The 21,167-nt window shown below is 35.8% G+C and overlaps 3 protein-coding genes across 14 annotated transcripts; 1 reads left to right on the top strand and 2 right to left on the bottom strand.

The window, feature by feature from the left end:
- Positions 1-3,051: 3,051 nt before the first annotated feature.
- On the bottom strand, positions 3,052-8,338 carry LOC126630781 (vacuolar protein sorting-associated protein 36-like). Of its 11 annotated transcripts, none has more exons than XR_007626107.1 (10): positions 7,576-8,338; positions 7,211-7,405; positions 6,954-7,047; positions 6,775-6,832; positions 6,526-6,595; positions 5,774-5,909; positions 5,564-5,648; positions 4,640-4,712; positions 4,515-4,557; positions 3,052-3,371 (listed from the first exon to the last, which is right to left on the bottom strand). XR_007626107.1 is itself a non-coding variant. In XM_050300980.1 (10 exons), the coding sequence occupies exons 1-8, from the start codon at positions 8,329-8,331 to the stop codon at positions 4,655-4,657; spliced, it is 1,452 nt and encodes a 483-aa protein (XP_050156937.1). In that variant the 5' UTR covers positions 8,332-8,338; the 3' UTR covers positions 3,052-3,371; positions 4,515-4,557; positions 4,652-4,654. The 11 variants fall into 11 exon arrangements, 9 of the variants coding, with proteins under 9 accessions (XP_050156937.1, XP_050156941.1, XP_050156938.1 ...); XR_007626108.1 differs by having other exon boundaries at positions 3,052-3,368; XM_050300980.1 differs by having other exon boundaries at positions 4,652-4,712.
- Positions 8,339-10,967: 2,629 nt separating this feature from the next.
- LOC126630772 (uncharacterized) lies at positions 10,968-14,147 on the top strand. 2 transcript variants are annotated; one of them, XM_050300964.1, is made up of 4 exons: positions 10,968-11,287; positions 11,728-12,666; positions 12,776-13,159; positions 13,211-14,147. In XM_050300964.1, the coding sequence occupies exons 1-4, from the start codon at positions 11,279-11,281 to the stop codon at positions 13,826-13,828; spliced, it is 1,950 nt and encodes a 649-aa protein (XP_050156921.1). In that variant the 5' UTR covers positions 10,968-11,278; the 3' UTR covers positions 13,829-14,147. The 2 variants fall into 2 exon arrangements, with proteins under 2 accessions (XP_050156921.1, XP_050156920.1); XM_050300963.1 differs by having other exon boundaries at positions 12,776-14,147.
- Positions 14,148-14,444: 297 nt separating this feature from the next.
- On the bottom strand, positions 14,445-18,531 carry LOC126630788 (NADP-dependent D-sorbitol-6-phosphate dehydrogenase-like). Its single transcript, XM_050301000.1, has 6 exons — positions 18,284-18,531; positions 17,121-17,215; positions 16,888-17,005; positions 15,888-16,020; positions 15,136-15,355; positions 14,445-15,006 (listed from the first exon to the last, which is right to left on the bottom strand). Exons 1-6 carry the CDS (start codon positions 18,414-18,416, stop codon positions 14,776-14,778), a joined length of 930 nt encoding a protein of 309 aa, XP_050156957.1. The 5' UTR covers positions 18,417-18,531; the 3' UTR covers positions 14,445-14,775.
- Positions 18,532-21,167: the final 2,636 nt, after the last annotated feature.

Here is a 21,167-nt window from a genome sequence, read left to right as displayed (position 1 = left end):
ATTGACAAAGCCAAGAAGTTGGGCTTATTATGTTTCTTTTTCTATTTTTTACATATTGGGCCTACAACTTTAAGCCCAAAATATGTATGAGTCCTGATCAGGTGACGCATTTTGACACCCACTTTATAAGGCTAACTTCGTAATGTATTTCAACAGTCCAACTGTCTATCTTTCAGGTCTTCTCTTAAATATCATGTTTACCAATAATTATTCAAATTGGAATAAATGATAGCCATTTTAGTGATTTTTTTTTTTTTTGCAAAACCGTATTCGTCCATTTTATTCACTACAAATGAGCGTCTTAAAGGTTTTGGATTTATATAATTTTTTTGTAAGGATGATCTATAAATGATGAATTAAAATGTAGCCAGTTCAGATCGTGAAACAAGTTACAAAGTGGTTCGTACAAATGGGTGTATCCTAACTCAAATGTATATTTATGGTTAGGATCCGAGGACACGCTCTTTTAACACACGTTTTGAGGAGGCCCACTCTATAATATTTTTCAATGATCCAATCAAAGATTCATTTTCTTTACTACAAATGAATGTCTTAATCATTTTGGATTTATCTAAATTTTTGCAAGGATAATCTATCAATGATGTAATAAAATATAGATGATTCGAATCGTTGAAATACATAACAAAGTAAACACCACAAATTTGTGTCAGAAGCGTGTGCCCTAGATCCTAACCCATAAAGGGATGGATTTTTTTGTCAAATTGTCATGCCAACCGAATTGTCAACCATGTCATACCCATTATGTGCCAATCGGCAATGGTATGGTATTGTACCGTAATGAAATTTTATAGTATGGTATTGGTAATGTATATCGTTACCACGGTATTATCGTACCGTACTAAAAATATAATATATTAGATGATTTATAAATTATATAATATATAATTATATAACACAAATTTATAATATATGTAGTTGATAAGTTCCGATCATGGTATAAAATATCGATGATATCGGAAATATCGGTAGTCCAAAAACATGGAAATTTCAATGGAAATATCGGGATATTATTGATATCAATAAAAATTGAATAAAAACCACGGAAATTGTAAGAAAAACTTGGAAATTTTATTGAAACTTTGCAAAATGTTTATTTAGTCAATTATATATTAGTTTATCAAAAAAAATTAGAAGGAAATGCATTACATTATGGATTTAACTGATTTAAGTTGATTATACAGCGAGCTGGCAAACACTGTGAGTGTCGAAAATATGTAGTAATTAATGAAAAAAGATTAAACACACCATAATCATTTATATATAATGATTTACTACAATATTTTACACTTTATACATTGCATGGTAAGATACATGAGTGATTTAGTACCACATAAAGTTCCTATGAGGTTCAAAATTTTCACCATCTTCATCATCTCTATGTGTAGAGTAAGTTTATTGTGAAGAGTATTCATCAAATGATAAATCCCCAAAATCGTTTTGCATGTAATTGTTAACATGCCACTCATATAAATATAAATATTTGAGCGTATTATCACTAAAACATAAGTGATATATGGTGGTTACGGTGTTAGAGGAGTAAAATGGAACGGGTTCAAATCCCCTTTGTATTTTTTTCCTCCCTTTTTTTTCTTCTTTTTCTTTTTTTTTTCCTTCCTTTACATCGATATTTTCGATATTTTAGCTATATTACACCGATATTTTGACAAAATATTGCTGAAGTGTGAGCGAAATTATTGACATCGATATTTTCAGACTATGGTTCCGATGAATGAGCTTATACAAGAAAGGAGGGAGCAACACCTTTTGGATATATCCAATGAAGTTGAGAAGTACTTCGCCACTCCTTATATTAGCATTGTTATTGGTGGCTTTGATCTCTTGAGTTGGTAGAAATCAAATACAAAAGAGTTCCAAATTCTTTCACAAATAGCAATGATATCTTTGCAATTCTCACTTCTATCGTTGCTAGTGAAAATGCATTTAGCCTAGGCAGGAGGGTTGTGGACCCTTTTAGGGCATCCTTGACTCCTAAAATGTTAGAGACACTAGTGTGTACTAGTGATTGGCTTATGGTGGATGAAGTAAACTTCTACAAGGAACCAACAAAAGATATGCTTCAATTTTACAAGGAAATGGAAGAAGTGGAAACAAGTAAGATATGCTTTAATTTTTTTAGTAAATTTGTTATTAAATGGTTTTCAACTTTAATTCTTCTTGCTACTAATATGTTTTCTTTGTTTATAATATAAGCTTGACACAAGTTCAATGCCTTCTCCAAAAGTTTCAACATCTCAAACTTGAAGAATTGATCAATGGATCTTTTTGAAGTTTAGTTCCAATTTTCATTTGGTTTGAAACTTTAACTTCTATTTGTTTTGGTTCGTAACTTCTATTTGGATTGTAAGCATAATTTTCATCATGAATCTTGATACATCATTTGAACTATTGTGTGTGTGAATTGTAAATGATGAATAATAGATGAATTTAGGCTACAATGTATCAGATAAAAGTGCAAAAAAAAAAAAAAAAAAAATTTTGCCCTTGAATTGGGTTAAAAAACAAAAATAGATTTTGTCCCAAAGCAAATTGGCAATTACCATTACCATACTATGTTAACCGAACTATTTGACAATACCAAATTTCGGTATAACGAAAGTTTGGTATAGTATTGTTAATAAATTTTGTCAAACCGAAAGTATGGTATGGTATGGTAATTGGTACTAGGGTTTTGGAATGATAACCATATCAAACCCACCCCTAAGCTATATGTAGAGAGAGCCCCCATCAATTGAGTGATCCCTCCCATCGTATTTTATTGGTACAACCATCATCTTCGCAAAGGATTATACAGGCTTTTAAATCTAGGTCCAAAAACATAGATGATTTTTCAAATAAACCACCCAAATTCAAAATATTTGACCTTTGGATTAGACAATAGTCATACTGATGTTTCTTTGATAAACTGACTTTGTCTATTTTCTTCACAATAACTGGATGCCTTAATAATTTTGAATTTGTTTAATTTTTTACAAATATGATCTTATGAATAATAAATCGAAATATATACAGTTTGAATCCTGGAAAAAGAGTTATAGATTGAACTTATAAAGTGTCAAAATGTGTCCAAAAAAAAGTCTCATCCCGACCCCTATACATAGGGTTAGAATCGAGACACGTTTTTTGACACATTTTGATTTATGAGACTTAACTACGATACATGCAGTTAATTAATACATTAATCATCTAACAGTCAGATACATGAAAATATAATAATCTCTCTTTTTTATTGCATCTGCAGAGGGTCCTCTTCTTGGAATGAGTGTTGACTTATTCAACATCAAAATAGGTATGTATGGAGATAGAATGAATTTCCTTCCACTTGCATGCTACTACAAACTCAAATCAAACAATGAGATATAAGTAAAGTGGATCAAGTAGATTGTGTACTACTAATTATCACCCTGATCACATTCTCATGACTAATCACAAGCTCATAGTCATACCATAACAGCTATAAAACCAACACACACCAACCAATTAACACCAAGCCGACTAGACGGGAGACAAGCTGAGTTTGTTCAGATTCGTTACACCGAAGCTGTGACTAGTTATGCTTATGCACGAGAATGTGATTAGACTATGATTAGTAGAATACAATTCCTAAATATTGAGGCACCAAGGGCCCATTTGATAACCATCTCGTTTAGTTAGTGTTACTTTTGTGTTAGCATAGAGATGGAGGGAAATACACGAGAAATGAGATATATAAGAGGGAGAAAGGATGGTGAGAGAGATGTAGAAGAACGTATAAAGAATGTACACAAAATGAAAACTAAAAACCAAAAACTCTTCTAAGTTGTTTTCACTTTCAAGTTTTTGCTTTCGTATAATCTCCTTCATTTCTCCCTCTCACCCTTCATCCTTCTCCATTCCTTATATATTTCCCTCTATATCTAGCAAAAATAAATTCAAAAACTAAAAGCTAAAACGAGTTGGCTGTCAAACGGCCCTAAATTAATGAAAGCTCGTTATTTTTCAGCCTGGTCTCACATTACCAGAACAACAACAACAACAACAACAAAAATACCAGAAAGAACACAGAACAAAGCCTTAAATATCAATCCAAGAATCAATCAAACATAATCAAACTTGGAGGCGTGAAGAAAAGAGAAAACCACAGTAAAAAGACATTTACGAAAATGGCGCAATAATTCTCCATGTTCCAATAAGCAAATGGGAAGGGGGAAAGGTGGGGAGATATAGAAAATTTCAATAAATATAATATAAAAACGCTTCCCTCCCCACACAATTCTTTCCTTCTTTTCTGTTCAATTACAAAGTCGATGTATTTGTTAAAGGCAAGGACCGGAGACGCCAACTCTCAAGAAGCACATATATGCCTATAATTCTATTATATTGGAGTCAAGTATGCCCTTGATGCATCCTTGTGGAACTTTATGTCTGTGCATCACCCCAAAATTGAAAGTTCGAAGTTTTCCGGGTAATTAAGTGATAAATAGGAATAAACTCACCTGAAAACATTCGGCATTTATCAATTTGTTTACGTCTTAACTCCTGATTTCAACAGCGTTAATCCATTTATGTCAGTCTTATTTGCTTTTGATTTCAGCCACATGAAAATGGAGAAAGGGATTACCGCACAAATCACCTCTCATCCAGAAGCAGACGCCGCCCTCAACCATGTGTGATAGATTCCATAATCTTTCACTCTGTCCAAAGACAATATACTTATTACAAACAAATAGATAATGAAAATGTATTGTATGTACATAATAAAAATAAGAGTCAGTCCTACCACCACCTTGTCATCTACATTAATTTTTTTACAGAAATACATAAATGTGACGTAGGATAGTTTCAGGGTGTAAACTTCAAGATGTATCCAGTACATAAGTAGATCGAGGGTTTGGGATGGTTTAAAGAAAAAATTGGGGCATTTTTCAGCGGTTCAAGGCTTGAAATTTAAAGTCACAGGGTGGTTATGCTAGACTTTGACAGTAGACATTCGAACTGCTAAACCTGTCACTCTTTACACATGAGAATTCGCGGACCCATGCATTATGTGTGCTATCCTAATGTCATAGCCTCATAGGGTTCCCATTTATCCCTTGTTTTTGTGATATCCCCACATGCTTGCATACCTAATATTATGGCCGGAAAACTAAATATACATTATCTACTATAGAAGTTGATCTAATGGTAATCTTTTTGAAGATGCTTAAATTGTAAAAGGTCGGTCGTACCCAGTGCACAAGGCTCCCGCTTTACGCAGGGTCTGGGAGAGGTGAATGTCGGCTAGCCTTACCTCCATTTATGGAGAGGCTGCTCCCAAGTCTCGAACCCGAGACCTACCGCTCATGGGCGAAGGCACTTGCCATCGCACCAAGTGCGACCTCTAAGATTTGAAGATGCTTAAATTGTATAAAAAATAAATTGAATCACTGGGAGACACAGTAACTAAGATTTGACAAACAAGTTCCTTCAGGAGAAGAGTGTGAATAATAACATCAAATAAGGAGAAACATAAGTCTTCAATATCAACGACAGATTTTTCACTTACAGGTACAAGTCATTTGGATCGATTTCGGGAAACAGGTTGATATAAAAGCGAAAGCCATCAGGGCTTATATCTCTGCACAGCAAACCTACCAAAATATCCAAAATTAATCAAAATTCAACCATAGTACTAATATATAATTTATAAAAACACACACTCTTATGAAGAAAACAACATCAGAGTATTGTAAAACAATGTTGTGCAGCAGTGTACCTTTGCTTTCAGCAGTAAGAAGATGCTCCTTGGCCATGCCTGGTGCAATACTTAATGTAATTGCAGCATCACTAGCACTTATCCCAGTTCTAAGAGCATCAGGCTTTGTTACAAGGGTCTTGATTCTAGCGAAAACCTGATTTAAAAAACACAGTGAGTTGTTTCATGCAACTTGAAATGGCTTCTGATGTAGAATGACAGATGTCATAATCAAAGATGCAAAACAAAGTACATTCTAGCATCGTACATGGCCAGGATGCGTTTTTCATCATTTTATCAAACGAAAAACAAAAAAACAATGTGTACCATATAGCTTGAATGGAAGAATGAAATAATTCTCATTCCTCCCTATTCTAGCCTTACACTAAAGTAATCAAGGGAAACATAGGTCCCATTTAGGACCTGCATAAGATCTATCTCATTCCTGTTCAGGAATCAGATTCCTTGTGAGGAACTTGGAATTAAATTCATTTGCACCAGAACAAATATTTTCTCTCTTAGAATGTTAGAACTGAATCTATCTTCTTTTTCGAAACCAATATCCTTTAGTCTTGTTGTGTACGAAAACAATTCATTTGAAGCAGGACAACGCAAGGGTTAGTTTTAAGTACGGTTATGGTGGGCCTTAATGGTAGTATTAGTATACATGCATTCCACCATTTTGGCTCGGAAAGTGCAAGGGGAATTTGTTTCAACCAAAACAAGTACACAATTTTATCAATATGAAACAGCTTATAATGATATAAGATCACCTCTTCGTCACTGTGGGACTTATTCTGGATGACCATGACTCCACTATCAAACTTTCGAAGCATTACTGGGCTGCAAATATAGAATAATCAACAAGATGATATCATCGTACTCATGTCACATAATAATGGTGCAGACACGTATTCATTTTTTACTCATTACAAGTAATGTATACTAGCATTTATAGTTTGCATTTTCACTAATGTATTTCCATGTTTTGAGATAAACAAATTGAAGAAATTCCTACATACACATCAAATTTCTCCCAGAGCGAACACGCTTGCAGCAAATCCTCTGGTGAGATCAGTTCTGCATAAGGAGAGATACTAAGCCACTTTTCACCCTTCAAAAATACCAACATGAACTTGAAACTTAACCAATTAGAGCTAACACAATTAAAAACAAGAGATGAGGTATTATCACACAACACCTGTGCCTCGAGCACGATTGAAGAGACAGTAGATGTCTATAAGATTCATCATTCCTCCAGCTCTCTCAAGTGGAAGTCTGACAAAATCTGCCAACTATTTATCAGAAACAACAGAAAATTAGTTTTCTTTTCTAAGACGAAGAAATTGAGAAAATAATAAATGACATGATGCATTTTTCGTGTGAGCGTTAACATCCAATAAGAATGAACGTAAATAGAGCTGATTTCATTCACACAAAACACGGAAAGAAGACAACCTGACGGGACAATTGTTGGTGATACTGAGCACCAGCAGACTCCTTAGTAACGGGCGATATAATACCAACACTCAGCATCCAATCCTGCATCTCTTGTTTGGAACCCAATTCCTCATCATTTGGCTGCGAAGTCGAGCCAGATAAAAGCTTCTGCCTCATTTTTTCTGCTAGCATCACCATCTCTTTAGCCTTACTCTGTAAATTTAATATTACTCTACAATTTAAAACCATTCACAAACAGAATGCACGCACACTCAACTCCAATCGAAAATTATACAAATTGAAGAATTCAAATGCAGCAATTAAAATCCCTGAAATTCAAGAAAATGTTTATCATGGTAACCGAAAGACGACATTTTTATTACCATGAGAGCATTCAAGTCCTGGAAAGCATCCTGCAAGCTCTTATCAGTACTCTCCCACATTTCCTGCTCTTTCCTCAATATCCCCGAAACTCCAACCATCCTCACCGTCCCTTCCCTCGTATACAACCCGGAACTGGACGCCGAACCCGAACCTGAAGCCGCATCGGAGCTGCCCTGCTCGTCCGCAATCTCCCAGGCTCTACCCCGCCAGCTCTCCCAAAATTTGCTCAAAAACGCGTCCAAATCGCCCTTCCCCCTCACCACCACCGTCACAACCACCGACCTCGAACCCGAACCCGAATCCGGAACCCGGCCTTCGGGCGAAACCGAGAGCTGGAATCTGACCCGGGGCCAGGCGAACATGGACTTGATTGACTTTTTGGCGGCAAAGATATGGGCGATGGCGGCGAGAGGGATGGCGGAGGCTGAAGAAGAGGCGGTGGCTGTTGTGGTAGTGGAGTCGGGAAGCCATAAGAGGCGGTGGGTGGTGAGAATGAGGAGACCCAATTTAAGGTGCGGGAAGTTGGGGAGGTCTTCGCATTCGAGGTCTACGGCGGAAAGGAGGGAACATTCGATCTCAGTTGGGAGAAGGACTGGGCGGCCACTCGTGGTTAGCTCCGCGGCTTGCAGGCAGTTCCCGGCCATTTGACGACCATGTGAGTCGTGAATCGTGATGATGATGACAATGTAATCACAAGTCTGAAATCGTGTGTTGTATCTTATGATGATGACTCGGTTTGGTTTGAACTTGAGCATGTGGGAATGGAAGATGAAACAGTACAAGTCAAAATTATATGGCTCAAATATTGGTGTGTAAATTTTAATTTTTTTTTATATTAGTTCACGAACAAGTTCGAATTCATGCCGTCATGCAAGCGCTCAACTCATTTTCACCATTATGCACTATGGTAAATGACATATCGCTTTGGTGTGTGAAATTTCAACATGCATTAATTTTTTTTGGTCCGGTAGACTCTGGCACGTTAAAAGCTCGGGTAAAGAGCAAGCACTGTATGATCAAAATATAAAGAAAAGAAGATACAATACTTCTACTTTCTCAAGGTTATTGCCTGTCTTTTCTACGCTCATTTTCGACTAACATCAGTAAAAAAAATAAACTAAGTGGTACATAGATCTCATTCCCCTTCAATCTTTATTAAAGGTTTTCTCTTAGTTTTGCTTATTTATAACACATTATCAGCATAACATCCTAATTAGGTTTTTATTTTCCTCAAAATGTTTCCTATAAGAATTTTACGGTTTCTCTTTCTTTTCTTCATCACATGTTGAGTGCTTCATCGCCACCACGATGAACATCTGAAACCTCCATGCGTTGTTCTAATCCTCATGTTACTAACTACTTATATTTTTAATTTCTTGTTTGGTGTAACACTTGACTACTAACTCAATATTTGTTATGCTAATTCTGTTACTAACTTGAGTGACGTAGTATAATCGTCCCCTGCATTACATTATTCCAGTAAAGTGATGCACTACAATCTCACTCCTCATCAACTTTTTTGTGGTGGTAATACTAGATACTAATGGCAGTGTCTGTGTAGCAAGTATCACTAATTATCTAACCATTTTTAATTAATATCCTTATAAGTTATCCTGGAGTCTGAGTTTCAATTGCTTATCAGTTTGTTCTGGAGTTTAAAAATGAAAATTTTGTAAGAACCAAAAGTTTGTCATAATTGACATCACTAGAAAGAACCACCTTACATTGGTCGTAGATGCAAAGATCCATCTTGAGGCAGGAAATTTTGGGGTCACCATTAGGAAAGAAAACACTACAACCTCCCAAGATCGGGCGAAAGCCATGATATTTATTTGTCGCCACATCCATGAAGGATTGAAGAGCAAACACCTGGCGGTTGAAGAGCCATTGGCTCTTTGGAATGCCTTGATATTGATATAATCACCAGAAAATGGTGACTCTCTCTATAGCTCGTTATGACAGGACACACTTGTGAACCTAGGATTTTAAGTTAGTTGCTGAGTATAATTCTGTAATTTTTAGGATCAGCTCCCAAATGAAACTTTATGAGGGAAATGTCACTAAAGCATACACGCCAAAAAAAACATTCAGTACTTTACAACCTCTAATTTGTTCTCGCGGTAGCAATATAAAGAGTGCGGGTTTACATAGTACAATCAGCCGATATTAGTACTCTTTGTGATTGAGCAGAATAATGTGTGTTTTGATAACAAATCATTAGTCCCAACCAATTGGATCAACGCCATGCTTAGAAGTGAATGATGCTTCCCTTGAAGCAAACACTTGAGCTATCTTGTGAACTAATATTGGTTTCTTATCTGATATGCATAAAGTCCGCTCAGAAACTGGAGATGTGTTCACTTATAAAAATACTGCAATATCATGGCGCTTAACAAAACAAACTCTAGTTGCTACATCTTCCAATCACCCAAAAATACTTCCTTGTTAATATCAATGATCCATAACATTCGGAACTCATGTGATCTATCTTCAAAATGAAACGCTCCAACTATCGTTCATGAAGATAATGTATTGTGTATTGCTCAAATGAAGGAATGTTTCATCAAAGACAACAAGACTAAACACATATCTTTAAAGTTTTTCAATACACATGAGCTTCAGAAGGCTAAAGTTATGAAGTCAAACAAACTCGTTCCAATAATAATCTAGCAGACCAATTCATCAAATTTCTACCAAACTGTACGTTCCAGAAGCTAGTGCATGATATATAAATTTTTAAATTGCATTTTGTAAACCACATTTAATTGTTGATGGTTGATCTCCATTTTTTAACTCTTTGAATATGTCACCAATAGAAAATAAGCACGTTAATTAACATTTAATAATTTAATCTTCAACATCTACATTATTTGGCTTACAAAATTTGGCTTAAAATTTTGATTTCTTGATTACCCTTTCTTAATTGGGTAATGCTAGAGAGAAGAAATTTTATAAACTAAATGACATGAGTGTTGATGATTGAATTATTACTTAACGGGTAATGCTAGGAAAACTAAATTTATAAACAAAATGACATGGAAGTTGATGATTGGATTATTGTTAAGCGTTAATAAACGTGCTCATCTATATTGATGATAAATAATTTAATTTGCAAATTTTGTCTACAACGTAACCTTACGTAATTGTTGGTACTGTGGTGACTTTGTGATTTTATCCATAAAAAATAAGGAAAAGTAATGAAAATGTCTTGAAAACTTTGAGTTTTAACGATAAGGACAAAATAAAGGGTAAAGTGAATAGTAGCAGGTTTGATATTTTAGTGTAAAAATGTAGTTTTTCGTTAAAATAAACAGTACCGTGAGTTTTTCGTTAAAACTCCCTAAAAATGACATTCTTTTCTTTGTTTTTAAAAGTCAAAGATAAATATTAACTCCTCAATCCTCGTCGGAATTCCCAAACCAGATAAGAAGAAAATAGTTTACTTATTCATTTTTTTACGTGGAACCATCAATGTCATCCATGGAGACTTACCTTTCCCTTCCCCATCTGTAGCAAACCCTCCCTTCCCGTCCCTTCCGAATGATTACTTTTGTTTGTTGAATTCTGTAGAATTTTCCTTCTTCTGGGTATCGGCGTTGGCATTGGGCATTGCATAATAATGGATCCACACACAAGTGAAAGAGGCACCCTTTGAAGAAGAAGAAGATTTTTGAACACATTTCCAACCCCTTCATTGCAAAAATGATGCAGGTAATACAAATCATGCCTTTCTTTAAAAAACTAGTCTTAAATTGTTTGCAACCAATAAGTTTTGCTATATATATATATGTGTGTGTGTGTGTGTGTGTAAGGAATTTGAGATATTTCAATTGGCCAGCACCCAGCAGGCAGCAGATTTTCATTTTTCTTATTGTCATTACCTGGAAAATGGAAATCATGATCGTAATTGATATGAATTGTAAAGAGTAGATAAGCATTATGAATAACAAATGTTGATCTTTGAACGTGTTTAGGAGAATATAATGTCAAGAGTAATGTAATTTACTTGTATGTGAAAAAACAAAGGATTTGGTTTTTTGTTTTGAATTTGAAGATGAAGAATTCGATTTCAAAATCGTTCGTTGAACATTCTGTTGGAAAATAGAACTTACTGGTTAATTTGGTGTATTAAAGGCTGAAATTGTTTGTAGGAATTGTCAACCATTGATGATCTGCCTGCAAGTAATGTGGAACTCAAACCGGAAAAGATTGAAGACGGGAAGGATGGAGGTCCTTCGTTTCGTTGTGATCTTTACGACACAGAATTAGTTTACAAGATAGCTCAAGTGTTCATCCCTGGATTAGCTACAGCTTGTGTTGACAACACATCTGGTGATATCTTCAGGACCGCTGGTTCAGTGGCTGCTGATCTCAGAAAGGAAATGGTGGAGTATATTACTCAGAGAAGCGAAAATTTTGTAGCGGAGTCTGTTATCTTAGAAGGTGGGACGGATGCACAAGTCTCTGATCATCCGTATGACATCATTTCTGATTTTGTTGATGACTTTGCAAGTTCCAAGAGAAATCTGTTTAGTCGGGTTACAGGATGGCTGCTAAGTGAAAAAAGAGAAGATAACATAGATGATTTCGTTCAAGAGATGGAAATAAACGGGTTTTGGTTGATTGATAAAAGAGAAGCAATAGCACAGACTCTGCTTAAGAATGTCGACTTTAAGAATGAACATCACTGCAACATGAAGTTTAACTCTCAAGAAGCGGTTGCCGAGCATGCTTCAAGCTGCAGTTTTAGGTCTATGACTTGCACAAATGAAGGGTGTACTATTGTATTTTGTGCAAGTCACATGGAGAAACACGATTCCATTTGCCCGTTCAAGATAATTCCATGTGAACAAAACTGCTCCAGTACCATCATGAGACGCGAGATGGACAGACATTGTATTACCGTCTGTCCAATGAAGCTTGTTAGTTGTCCTTTCTATGCAGTGGGTTGTCAATCTCCCGTACCACACTGTAAAGTTGAGCAACATCGTTCGGATGATCTCCATTCTCACTTGCTTTTCATTCTTCAAACTATTCACAAGGAAGCATCTGCAGAGGATCTAAAGAAACGGGTGGAGCAAATAGAAAAGGTGAGTTTCTTCGTATTTTGGTTGCATTTTTGTTGGACATAAATTTTAATGGAGATTAAAAACAATGATCTACTAAGTAAGATGAGCACATTTCATGTTTACATGGCAGGCATCTTCATCGAGTCAATTAGCTGATGCTCGAGATGTGAGATCGTTAACATCTGCACTCAAGGGTATTGAAGAGAAACTTGGTCCAATGGAGATGAGCAGCAAACACCCAGAGGATGTTGAAGCAAAGCCAGGACCAGCAGAATTGAACGGCGAACATCCAGAGGATTTTGAAGCAAAATTCGGGCCAACGGAAGTGACCAGCAAACCCACCGAGGATCTTGAAGCAAGACTTCAGCCGCACGAAGTGAACAAAAGTACCCCAGAGGTTGTTGAAACAAAACTAGGGCCAAAGGAAGTGAGTAGCAAACCCCAAGAGGATCGTCAAACTAAACTAGGGTCAAAAGAAATGAGCAGCAATACCTCCAAGGATCCTGAGGCAAATCTCGGGACAAATGAAGTGAGCAGCCAACCACGAGAGGATCTTGAAGCAAACCAAGGGTCAAAGGAAGTGAGCAGCAAAACCTCAGAGGATCCTGAAGCAAAGCTTGGGACAAAGGAACAGAGCAGAAAAGTTGAAAAAAAACTAGCGCCAAAGGAAGTGGACAGCAAACCCCCAGAGGATCATGAAGCAAAAATTGGGACAAATGAAGTGAGCAGCCAACCCCGAGAGGACCATGAAACAAGCCAAGGGTCAAAGGAAGTGAGCAGTAAACCCCCAGAGGATCCTGAAGCAAAGCTTGGGTCAAAGGAACTGAGCAGAAAATCCCCGGAGGATGTTGAAAAAAAACTTGCGCCAAAGGAATTGGACAGCACACTACCAGAGGATCACGAACCAAAAACCAGGACAAAGGATGTGGACAATGAATCCCCGAAGGATATTGAAGCAAAACGTGGGCCAAAGGAAGTGAACAACGAATCCCCGAAGGATATTGAAGCAAAAGTAGGGCAGGATTTTGAAGCAAAAGTAACTCCTAGTGAAAGCAGCAGCAAACCACCAGAGGATCTTGAAGCAAAACTGGGGCCAAAAGAAGTGAGCGGCAAACACAAGGATAGTAAAGAGAGTAGAGAAACCTCAACTTCGAAAAATGTCTTGGAGGAAGCTCAAACATGAAACCTAAGTTACCTAACCTGCCAAGTATCCTGTTTCACGTAACCTTATTCGCGTTTGATGGAGCCATCGCGTTGCCAGAAACTGACAACATCTGTACCTGTCCACTTGTTTCCCGACCAGTAAGTTTGATCATTACGTAGATACTTTTATGATCAGCTTATTTTTTGCCTCGTTGTTCATTCTTTGTTTACCTTAATCATTCTTTGTTTGTGATAAAGTTTATAGGTTTAACCATGGGATTTGCTTTAATTATTTTGACTTTTGGCAAAATGTTGTAAACAGTTTTGTAAATGAGAGTTTGAATGCAAGAATTTCTCAATCTTTTTGCCTGTGATCTAAAGTTGAATATACCTGGACGGCTTCGAATCGTTTAGCGTTTGATCGTGCAATCTTCTTCTCGGGTTAGTGATACATTAGGTGATATGACTGTGATGTTATTTTTATTTATCAATGGTCTGTTTGGCTGGGGAGAAGGTGGAAGAAAATGGAATGAAAAAATGGTTCAATTCATTAAGCCGCCGAGTTAAAACATCGGTGGCGGCGACATCTCTTTCTGTCCAACTTTCGTATTCTGGAATGAGAAATATTACAGAAACAAGAGGGAATACTCATAGTATAGCAAGAAATGTTAAATCTTTCCAACAGCTTAAGTTGACAAATACTCACAATTTCTTCGACTATTTCAAGACGAAAGTAGAGCTGCAAATTTAAACTCGAAAGACCAAATGCAAACAGAGGCCACGCAAGGGAAAACAATGACATTATAAAGAGTAGGTTCATTCGATAGATAAATGGAGTTTGTGGAGTTTTATCTAACTCGTCTACTGAACCTTCAAGAATGATCCAGCTTGAAGTTTACAACTCGGAGAAAGAAACATGGCTCCGGTACTCCGTTATTCTTTGCCAACACAAGGCATTTGCTCTCACGGATAGAGTTACCGGCAAATCTATGCATACAGATCAACGCCCCAAAACTTGGCAGGTTGATTTGTCCGGTGTTTCCTGTCTACCTTCCCAATCAGGTCCATGTCCTCTTTGGTAAGCTCAAAGTCGAAAACTTGGATATTCTCTTTCAATCTCTCAAGTTTTGATGTCTTCGGGATGACAACCGTGTTGCGTTGGATGCCCCACCTTAGAACAACTTGGGCGACAGTCTTTTTGTATTTCTCAGCCAGATTCTGACAAAAGAGGAATGTGATTGAGAGGAAACTAATCTTACTATTAGCAAAGAAAATTAATTTATTTTCCTCGTAATTTGAAAATAAACCTAGTAATACAAGTGATAAAAAAGAAAAAAGCAAGCTTACCTTGATAACTGGATCATCCAGACATGAAACTGAACCAAACCATTCGATGTTGGCGGCAGCACCTCCAAGAGGAGTGTGGGCAGTGACACAGATGCCATGCTTCTGACAGAATTTGACAAGAGATTCACGCTGGAAGTATGGGTGAGTCTCAATCTGATTCACGGCCGGCTTCACTTTGGAATAAACTAAGCAATCTCTCGTTAGAAAGATATCATAGTTACTGCAATTAATTGTTTCATCAGAGCACAATTCATAAGCAAAAGAATTGACAAATGAATTAAATTTAAAAACCAGAATATAAAAATAGGAATCTTCCACTAGGGCCAGTGCACATTGCAATAAGCTGATCAAGGAGATAAAGAAAGTTGCAAACAGGGCCACAACTCAGAGAATGCCGGTTTATTGACGTAAACCTAGTGATATTGCGACATAACTTATAATCTTTCTCTAACTGCACATCATGTGTAAGTTTGTACCATGCAGCAACAAGCAATAAGACACAATAGTTAACCTCTTCCTGAACTCGACAATATAATCTCCACTGAAGCTGCAATTGTAAAAATTTATTACCATTTTAACGTGCACACACACAAGGTTTCAATTTTCTTCAGCACATTCACTTACATTTTCCTAAGTTGTATAGCTAAAACAATAATAATGCATATGGAATAATAGGGAAAGCTACTCTAAAGACACAATATCATTAATTTTGATTCATGTAGTCGTTGAATGAGCTAAGCTTTTAAGATCACCTAATTCCAATGCTACGAACTAAACCCATAGAGACCAGCTCTTCCATAGCATGCCAGGTAGTTTCCAAAGATACAGTGGTGTCTATTTCTAGCACCCCATCCTCATCCAAAGCACTGCCAGTCGTACCAACTCCTGCATGTATGTAAATTAATAGACAGATGAATTCAATAATCAATTTAAGGATGAATAAATTTGAAAACTAAAAGAAAACAGTTCATATGCTAATTCAAGATGGGAATGAACATATATTTTTTTATCTTAATCATCAAGCCGCCATTTTAACTCAATAGAGTTTTTTTAAATAGTAAGTAATTTGTAAGCCAGCATGCATGAAGAAGAAACTAAGGTTGTGTCTGGTACTCTTGATTCTTGAATTGGTTCTCCAACATATGGAAAGCCCATTTCCCCAATATAATAGAATGAGCACCCACTAACATTTCTCCCCCACATCAATTCCATTCCTACTTAACACAATAGAAAAGAAAAGCCTAATAACTTCATCAACTCCTTTCCACGACCTTTCATGCCTCACTTGCCCCTCACTGTCTGATTCTCTCTTCACTCTCCTCACATACCATAATCAGTTTGTCCTTTCTGTCCCTCCCAAATCACTCGCATGCACTTTGGCTCTCAGCCCTCAGCGAGTCATTGAGTTTAGAATTATTCCTTAACCCTGGTTTGGTTTGGATTAGTGAATTGGAATAGTATTGCTTTCTGTTTCTTACTGAGCTCTTTTAGCCTGCAGTGAGTTTGGCTAGATAACTTAGATAACTCAGGAAAGGTTATACCCTGAATTTTCTTTCCGCTTATCAATCATGTCCTTGACCATCCAAGCTGTAGAGACATCAGTTGGTTGCATGTAAACTGTTTTCACTTTTTAGTTATCCACAGTTTTCAATCACACACTATTATTGTCAACAAGATTTCAAAAATAGTGGAGTACATATACATAATACAGAGAATTTTTGCATAAAGCATGAGAAAAGCAAGAATAAATACCAGTATGCTTGGTGGCAACAGGAAAGTGAACAAGGTACAGATCTAGATAATCCAACCGAAGTTTCTTCAGACTATCTTTACAGGCCTCTACGACATGTCCATGATCTGAATTCCAAAGCTGCATTAAGGATGAAGAAACAGGGAGAAAAATAAATGCCATAGTCTGGACAATGAAGAATATGGACTAGTGAACTGGAGCAGAAAAAGAAATCTTGATTGAAAAGTAAACTAGCCTTGGTGGTGATGAAGAGATCCTCTCGCTTAACAAGCCCAGTCGAAAGTGCTTCTGCAAGTGCCTCCCCAACTTCTGGTTCATTCTTGTAATCAGCTGAAAGCAGCATTAACTCGTCAATGTATATTACAACCACACAGGTAAGTTGTGCTACAAGCTACAAATAATTACCGCCCATATAGGGCAAAAATGAGTAGAACCTAGATTTAAATGTTTTAGCAAGCACAAGAAAAGCCAAACCCAAAACCTGAACAATAAACTGTTTCATGACTTCTTGTACTGGTGGGGGCAATATCACAGTGAAGAGGCCAAATACGGTTCAGATACAAATTGGCAACTGGCAACCACCCCAGGGAGAATGCTAATAAGCGCTATAAGCCTAATAGCTTCAATTTTACAATGCAATCTTCTTAAATTTGGTGAACTTCGAATGCATGTTTATCATCAGTCATCACACACACGCACACTGATGGAGGAGCCAAGTTAAAAATTCAATAAATTGGTCTCTTTACTTTCTTTTGTAATCAATGCAGTTCAGTCTGCAAGTTCTTTGCGTTTGGGTCTCTCTATGTTACAATATTAATAATTATGTGCCATAAGTTAGTCTTTAGAATTCCTACGTATATTAATATGGATTTTTCCAATTTCATATGCCAACTAGCCTATAAAAAGGGCTACTTTGTAAGCTTTTAAGATTAGTGTTGGTGGCAGAAATTCTGGAAATTCCGGTTTCTTACTTGTGGGCGAGGCACAACAACCTTGGAGTGATTCCAAGGAACCTTCAGCATGAGGCTGAAGGGCATTGTGATGCCAGAATTTTTCTAATTTCCCTATCGGAGTAATTCCAATACACCTTTGGTTTAGTGCGATGCCAAAGGCCGGTAGTGAGTCCGGACTACATCAAGCAAACACAAGGCTTTTACTCTACCAGAAGTAGTTGATGCAACTAAAACCCAAATCACAAATTAATTGAGCTACATCACAATCTAATTCATAATTTCATATCGAAACCGAAGTACCAATAATCTAAGGAACCCTCTTGACATGGTGTAATTAGAGCATTTTGAACGAACCCAGATCACAAATTATGAAATGAAAGGAAAGAAATCAAACCCATATGAACAAACAAGAAAATGAATGAGAGAGATATGGGATGATGGATACCAGCGCAATCGAAATGGCGATAGCCTAGGTTGAGGGCATTGAAAACGAGGTCTCTGATTTCTTTTCCTTCCATGCGCCAAACACCCAGCCCCACTACTGGCATCTTGAATCCACTGTTGAGTGTTATCGCCATTTTTCGACCTTCCTTTCTTTCTTTCGAGTCTGCCTCTGCCTCCTCGTCTGCCTCACTGTGCTAATATAGCTGCTAATCCTCCGTAAGAATGGGATTGAAAGAGGATAATGATATTCACACAATTGTTTAATGTTTAGCCCATTGATTTTTTTTTAGGGAACTTTAACGAAAAGCTTCCGGTACTGTTTACTTTAACGAAAAATCATATTTTTACACTAAAAAGTCAATCCTGGTACTATTCACTTTACCCTTTATTTTGTCCTTATCATTAAAACTCAAAATTTTCAAGCCCTTTTCGTTAGTTTTTTTTTTTTTTTTAAGGGTTGTTTTATTGGCATCCCATATTTTGTTGATTACACCACGTACTAAAAACACCTCACATCTACATTTTAAATTAAAAAATATCTTAATACACCCCACGTTCTTTTCCAAGCTACCCTCACACCCTAAACTCCTCACATACACCCCACGTCAAACCCGCGTATTCGTCTTCACAAACTTGTTTCTCTAGTTTTCTTTTCAATTTTCATATCAGTAACCTAATATAATTCTTCAATCTTTCTTTTAGTCGAAATGGGTTTTCATTAAAGTAAAGGCAAAAGGACACAAGCCTCACCCAAACTGACTCGAGGGGAAAAAGGGTTTAAGTCTTGCAGTTGGTTGTATGTGTATAATAATATTGAAGTGATGGAGTTTTCAAACTTTTACGAAAAAAACTTGTTCATTCTTTTTTGGAAAAATAGTCATATTGCTTATGTGATAGCGTAGAAGTAAATTTTAGGCATGACTCAAAAAAAGAACTTAGGGTGTATTTAGAATCTTCTTTTTAATTTTTAGAACATTTTAGGGCTTAAATAGTCATTTTATGAGCAATTTAATATTAAATTATTATGTGGGGTGTAGTCAACAAAATATGGGATGTTAATAAAAAATCTCTTTTTAAATTCATTTAATTTGATGGCTGGAAATTGAAACGAATGTGTAAGAATTAAAAATAAATATTTAGATAAGAGTACATTTAAAGATGAGAAATGACCAAGGATATAAGGAAATTAGATGTAATATAAAGATTTTAAATTTAGAGTTCTAAAATAGAAAAAACGATATGAATGACATGAATGACAGAAATAAAAACATTGAAAATGTCTAAATACCCTTGTTTATATTTCAATGACGTTGACTAAATGACCAAGGGACATGTATTCAGTTAGAAGTTTAAAAGATTTAAAAGACTTTACAAATTCATATGTATTTAATCAAGATTTAAATGAATTTATGGAAGTTCACGAGTATTCAAACAAAATTTTAAAGGGTTTATAAAAAGGAAAACTAATGAAAATGGTTTAAAAATCTTTAGTTTTAATAAAAAATCATGTTATAAGTTTTGTTTAATAATTAGCACAAGACCCATATTAAAGTAGTCAAACTAAAAATGACCCAATTATAATAAATTATGATTTGTCAATTTTACCCTTAACTTTTTTACGTTGAGCTCCTGATTTTCGTCGTTAATGGAGATCATCGTTGTTTTGCAGACCTTCTTCTTTTTCTTTGAAACAAAAATATAGATCATCATGCTATTTAATTTATATTTTGTATTATTTCGTTAAAATGTGATTGTCGTTATTATTCATAGTGTATTCGAAGTACTTTTTTCAATTTTTCTTCGTCAGTGGAGTTCATCGTTTGTTTCTCTAGAAAAGAAATTTGAAATCTGCATGTTATTCAATAATAATAACGGGTCACTGTTTCTAGACTATAAAAATAAACTGTTTCTGGATTTTAAGTAACACTGTTTCTGGAATCTAAGTCATTGTTTTTGGAATCTAAGTTACTGTTTTTTGAATCTAAGTCACTGTTTTTGGATCCAAATGAAATAGACATACTGTTTCTTAAATGTAAGTTAGAAAAGAAATAGTGAAATTCACTGTATTTGGATTCAAAGCAAAATAAGCACCCTGTTTCTTAAATATAATCAACAAAGAAACAGTCAATGTTTAGGAATGTAAGTCACTGTTTTTTAAATTTAAGTAACTGTTTTTTAAATTTAAGTTACTATTTTTGGATTTTGGTTCTTTATTTCCAGATACAGTGTTTGTTTATGCACAGATAAAACAAATAATGTATCTGATTTTTTTTTCTAGAAGCAGTGTTATGTTTTAAGTTCTCCAAAAACAGTTTTATGTTTTGGATCTTTTTTTTTTCAAGACACTTTTTTGCCAGTTTCTGCCATTAAACTTCTTTGAACTTGTTTTAGCGGCTTTGTTTTGATGAATGCTTCATTTTTCAACTTTGATTTGGTTGTTTTTGAAATGGGGGAATTCGATTTGATAGGAAGACATGGAATTATTATGACGGTTTCATGTTGGGTTGAGGTTGGTGAAGAGTGAGGACAATATCAAATCATTTAGGGGTATTTACGAAAGTGTAGATTTGTAGTAGGTTGGGTTTGTAAGTTTGACCTGTGGATAATAGTTTTAGATGGTTTTTATTAAATTTTGAGCCATTTTGGTTAAATAACATTTTGGGATGGTTTTTTGTTAAATATTTGTTGGCTCAAACCCTTTTCATTAAATCTCCTTTTATAAAATTCTACAGAAATCAAAGTGAATTTATTATGAATATCAAAGTAGTTCATAAAACTCTATGGGCTCGTTTGGATGTACTTTTAAAATAACTGAAAGCGCTTTTAGTGAAAATATTTTTAGAATCAATCCTTAGTAAAAATGCAAGTAAATTATGGATGAAGCA

This window comes from Malus sylvestris, chromosome 7 (assembly GCF_916048215.2).
Source record: "Malus sylvestris chromosome 7, drMalSylv7.2, whole genome shotgun sequence".
NCBI classification, from domain to species: domain Eukaryota; kingdom Viridiplantae; phylum Streptophyta; class Magnoliopsida; order Rosales; family Rosaceae; genus Malus; species Malus sylvestris.
This window is presented reverse-complemented; position numbering and strand designations above follow the sequence as displayed.

Coding starts and splice junctions, on each gene's coding strand:
- LOC126630788 (XM_050301000.1), bottom strand. CDS start 18,416: ATGGCGATAACACTCAACAGTGGATTCAAGATGCCAGTAGTGGGGCTG. Junction 17,006..17,120: donor ATCTCTTCATCACCACCAAG/GCTAGTTTACTT, acceptor TCCTTAATGCAG/CTTTGGAATTCAGATCATGG. Junction 15,007..15,135: donor TGGATGATCCAGTTATCAAG/GTAAGCTTGCTT, acceptor CTCTTTTGTCAG/AATCTGGCTGAGAAATACAA.
- LOC126630772 (XM_050300963.1), top strand. Junction 12,667..12,775: donor GGGTGGAGCAAATAGAAAAG/GTGAGTTTCTTC, acceptor TTTACATGGCAG/GCATCTTCATCGAGTCAATT.
- LOC126630781 (XM_050300981.1), bottom strand. CDS start 8,331: ATGCTCAAGTTCAAACCAAACCGAGTCATCATCATAAGATACAACACA. Junction 6,833..6,953: donor CAATCGTGCTCGAGGCACAG/GTGTTGTGTGAT, acceptor CTCCTTATGCAG/AACTGATCTCACCAGAGGAT. Junction 5,649..5,773: donor TCTTACTGCTGAAAGCAAAG/GTACACTGCTGC, acceptor ATATTTTGGTAG/GTTTGCTGTGCAGAGATATA.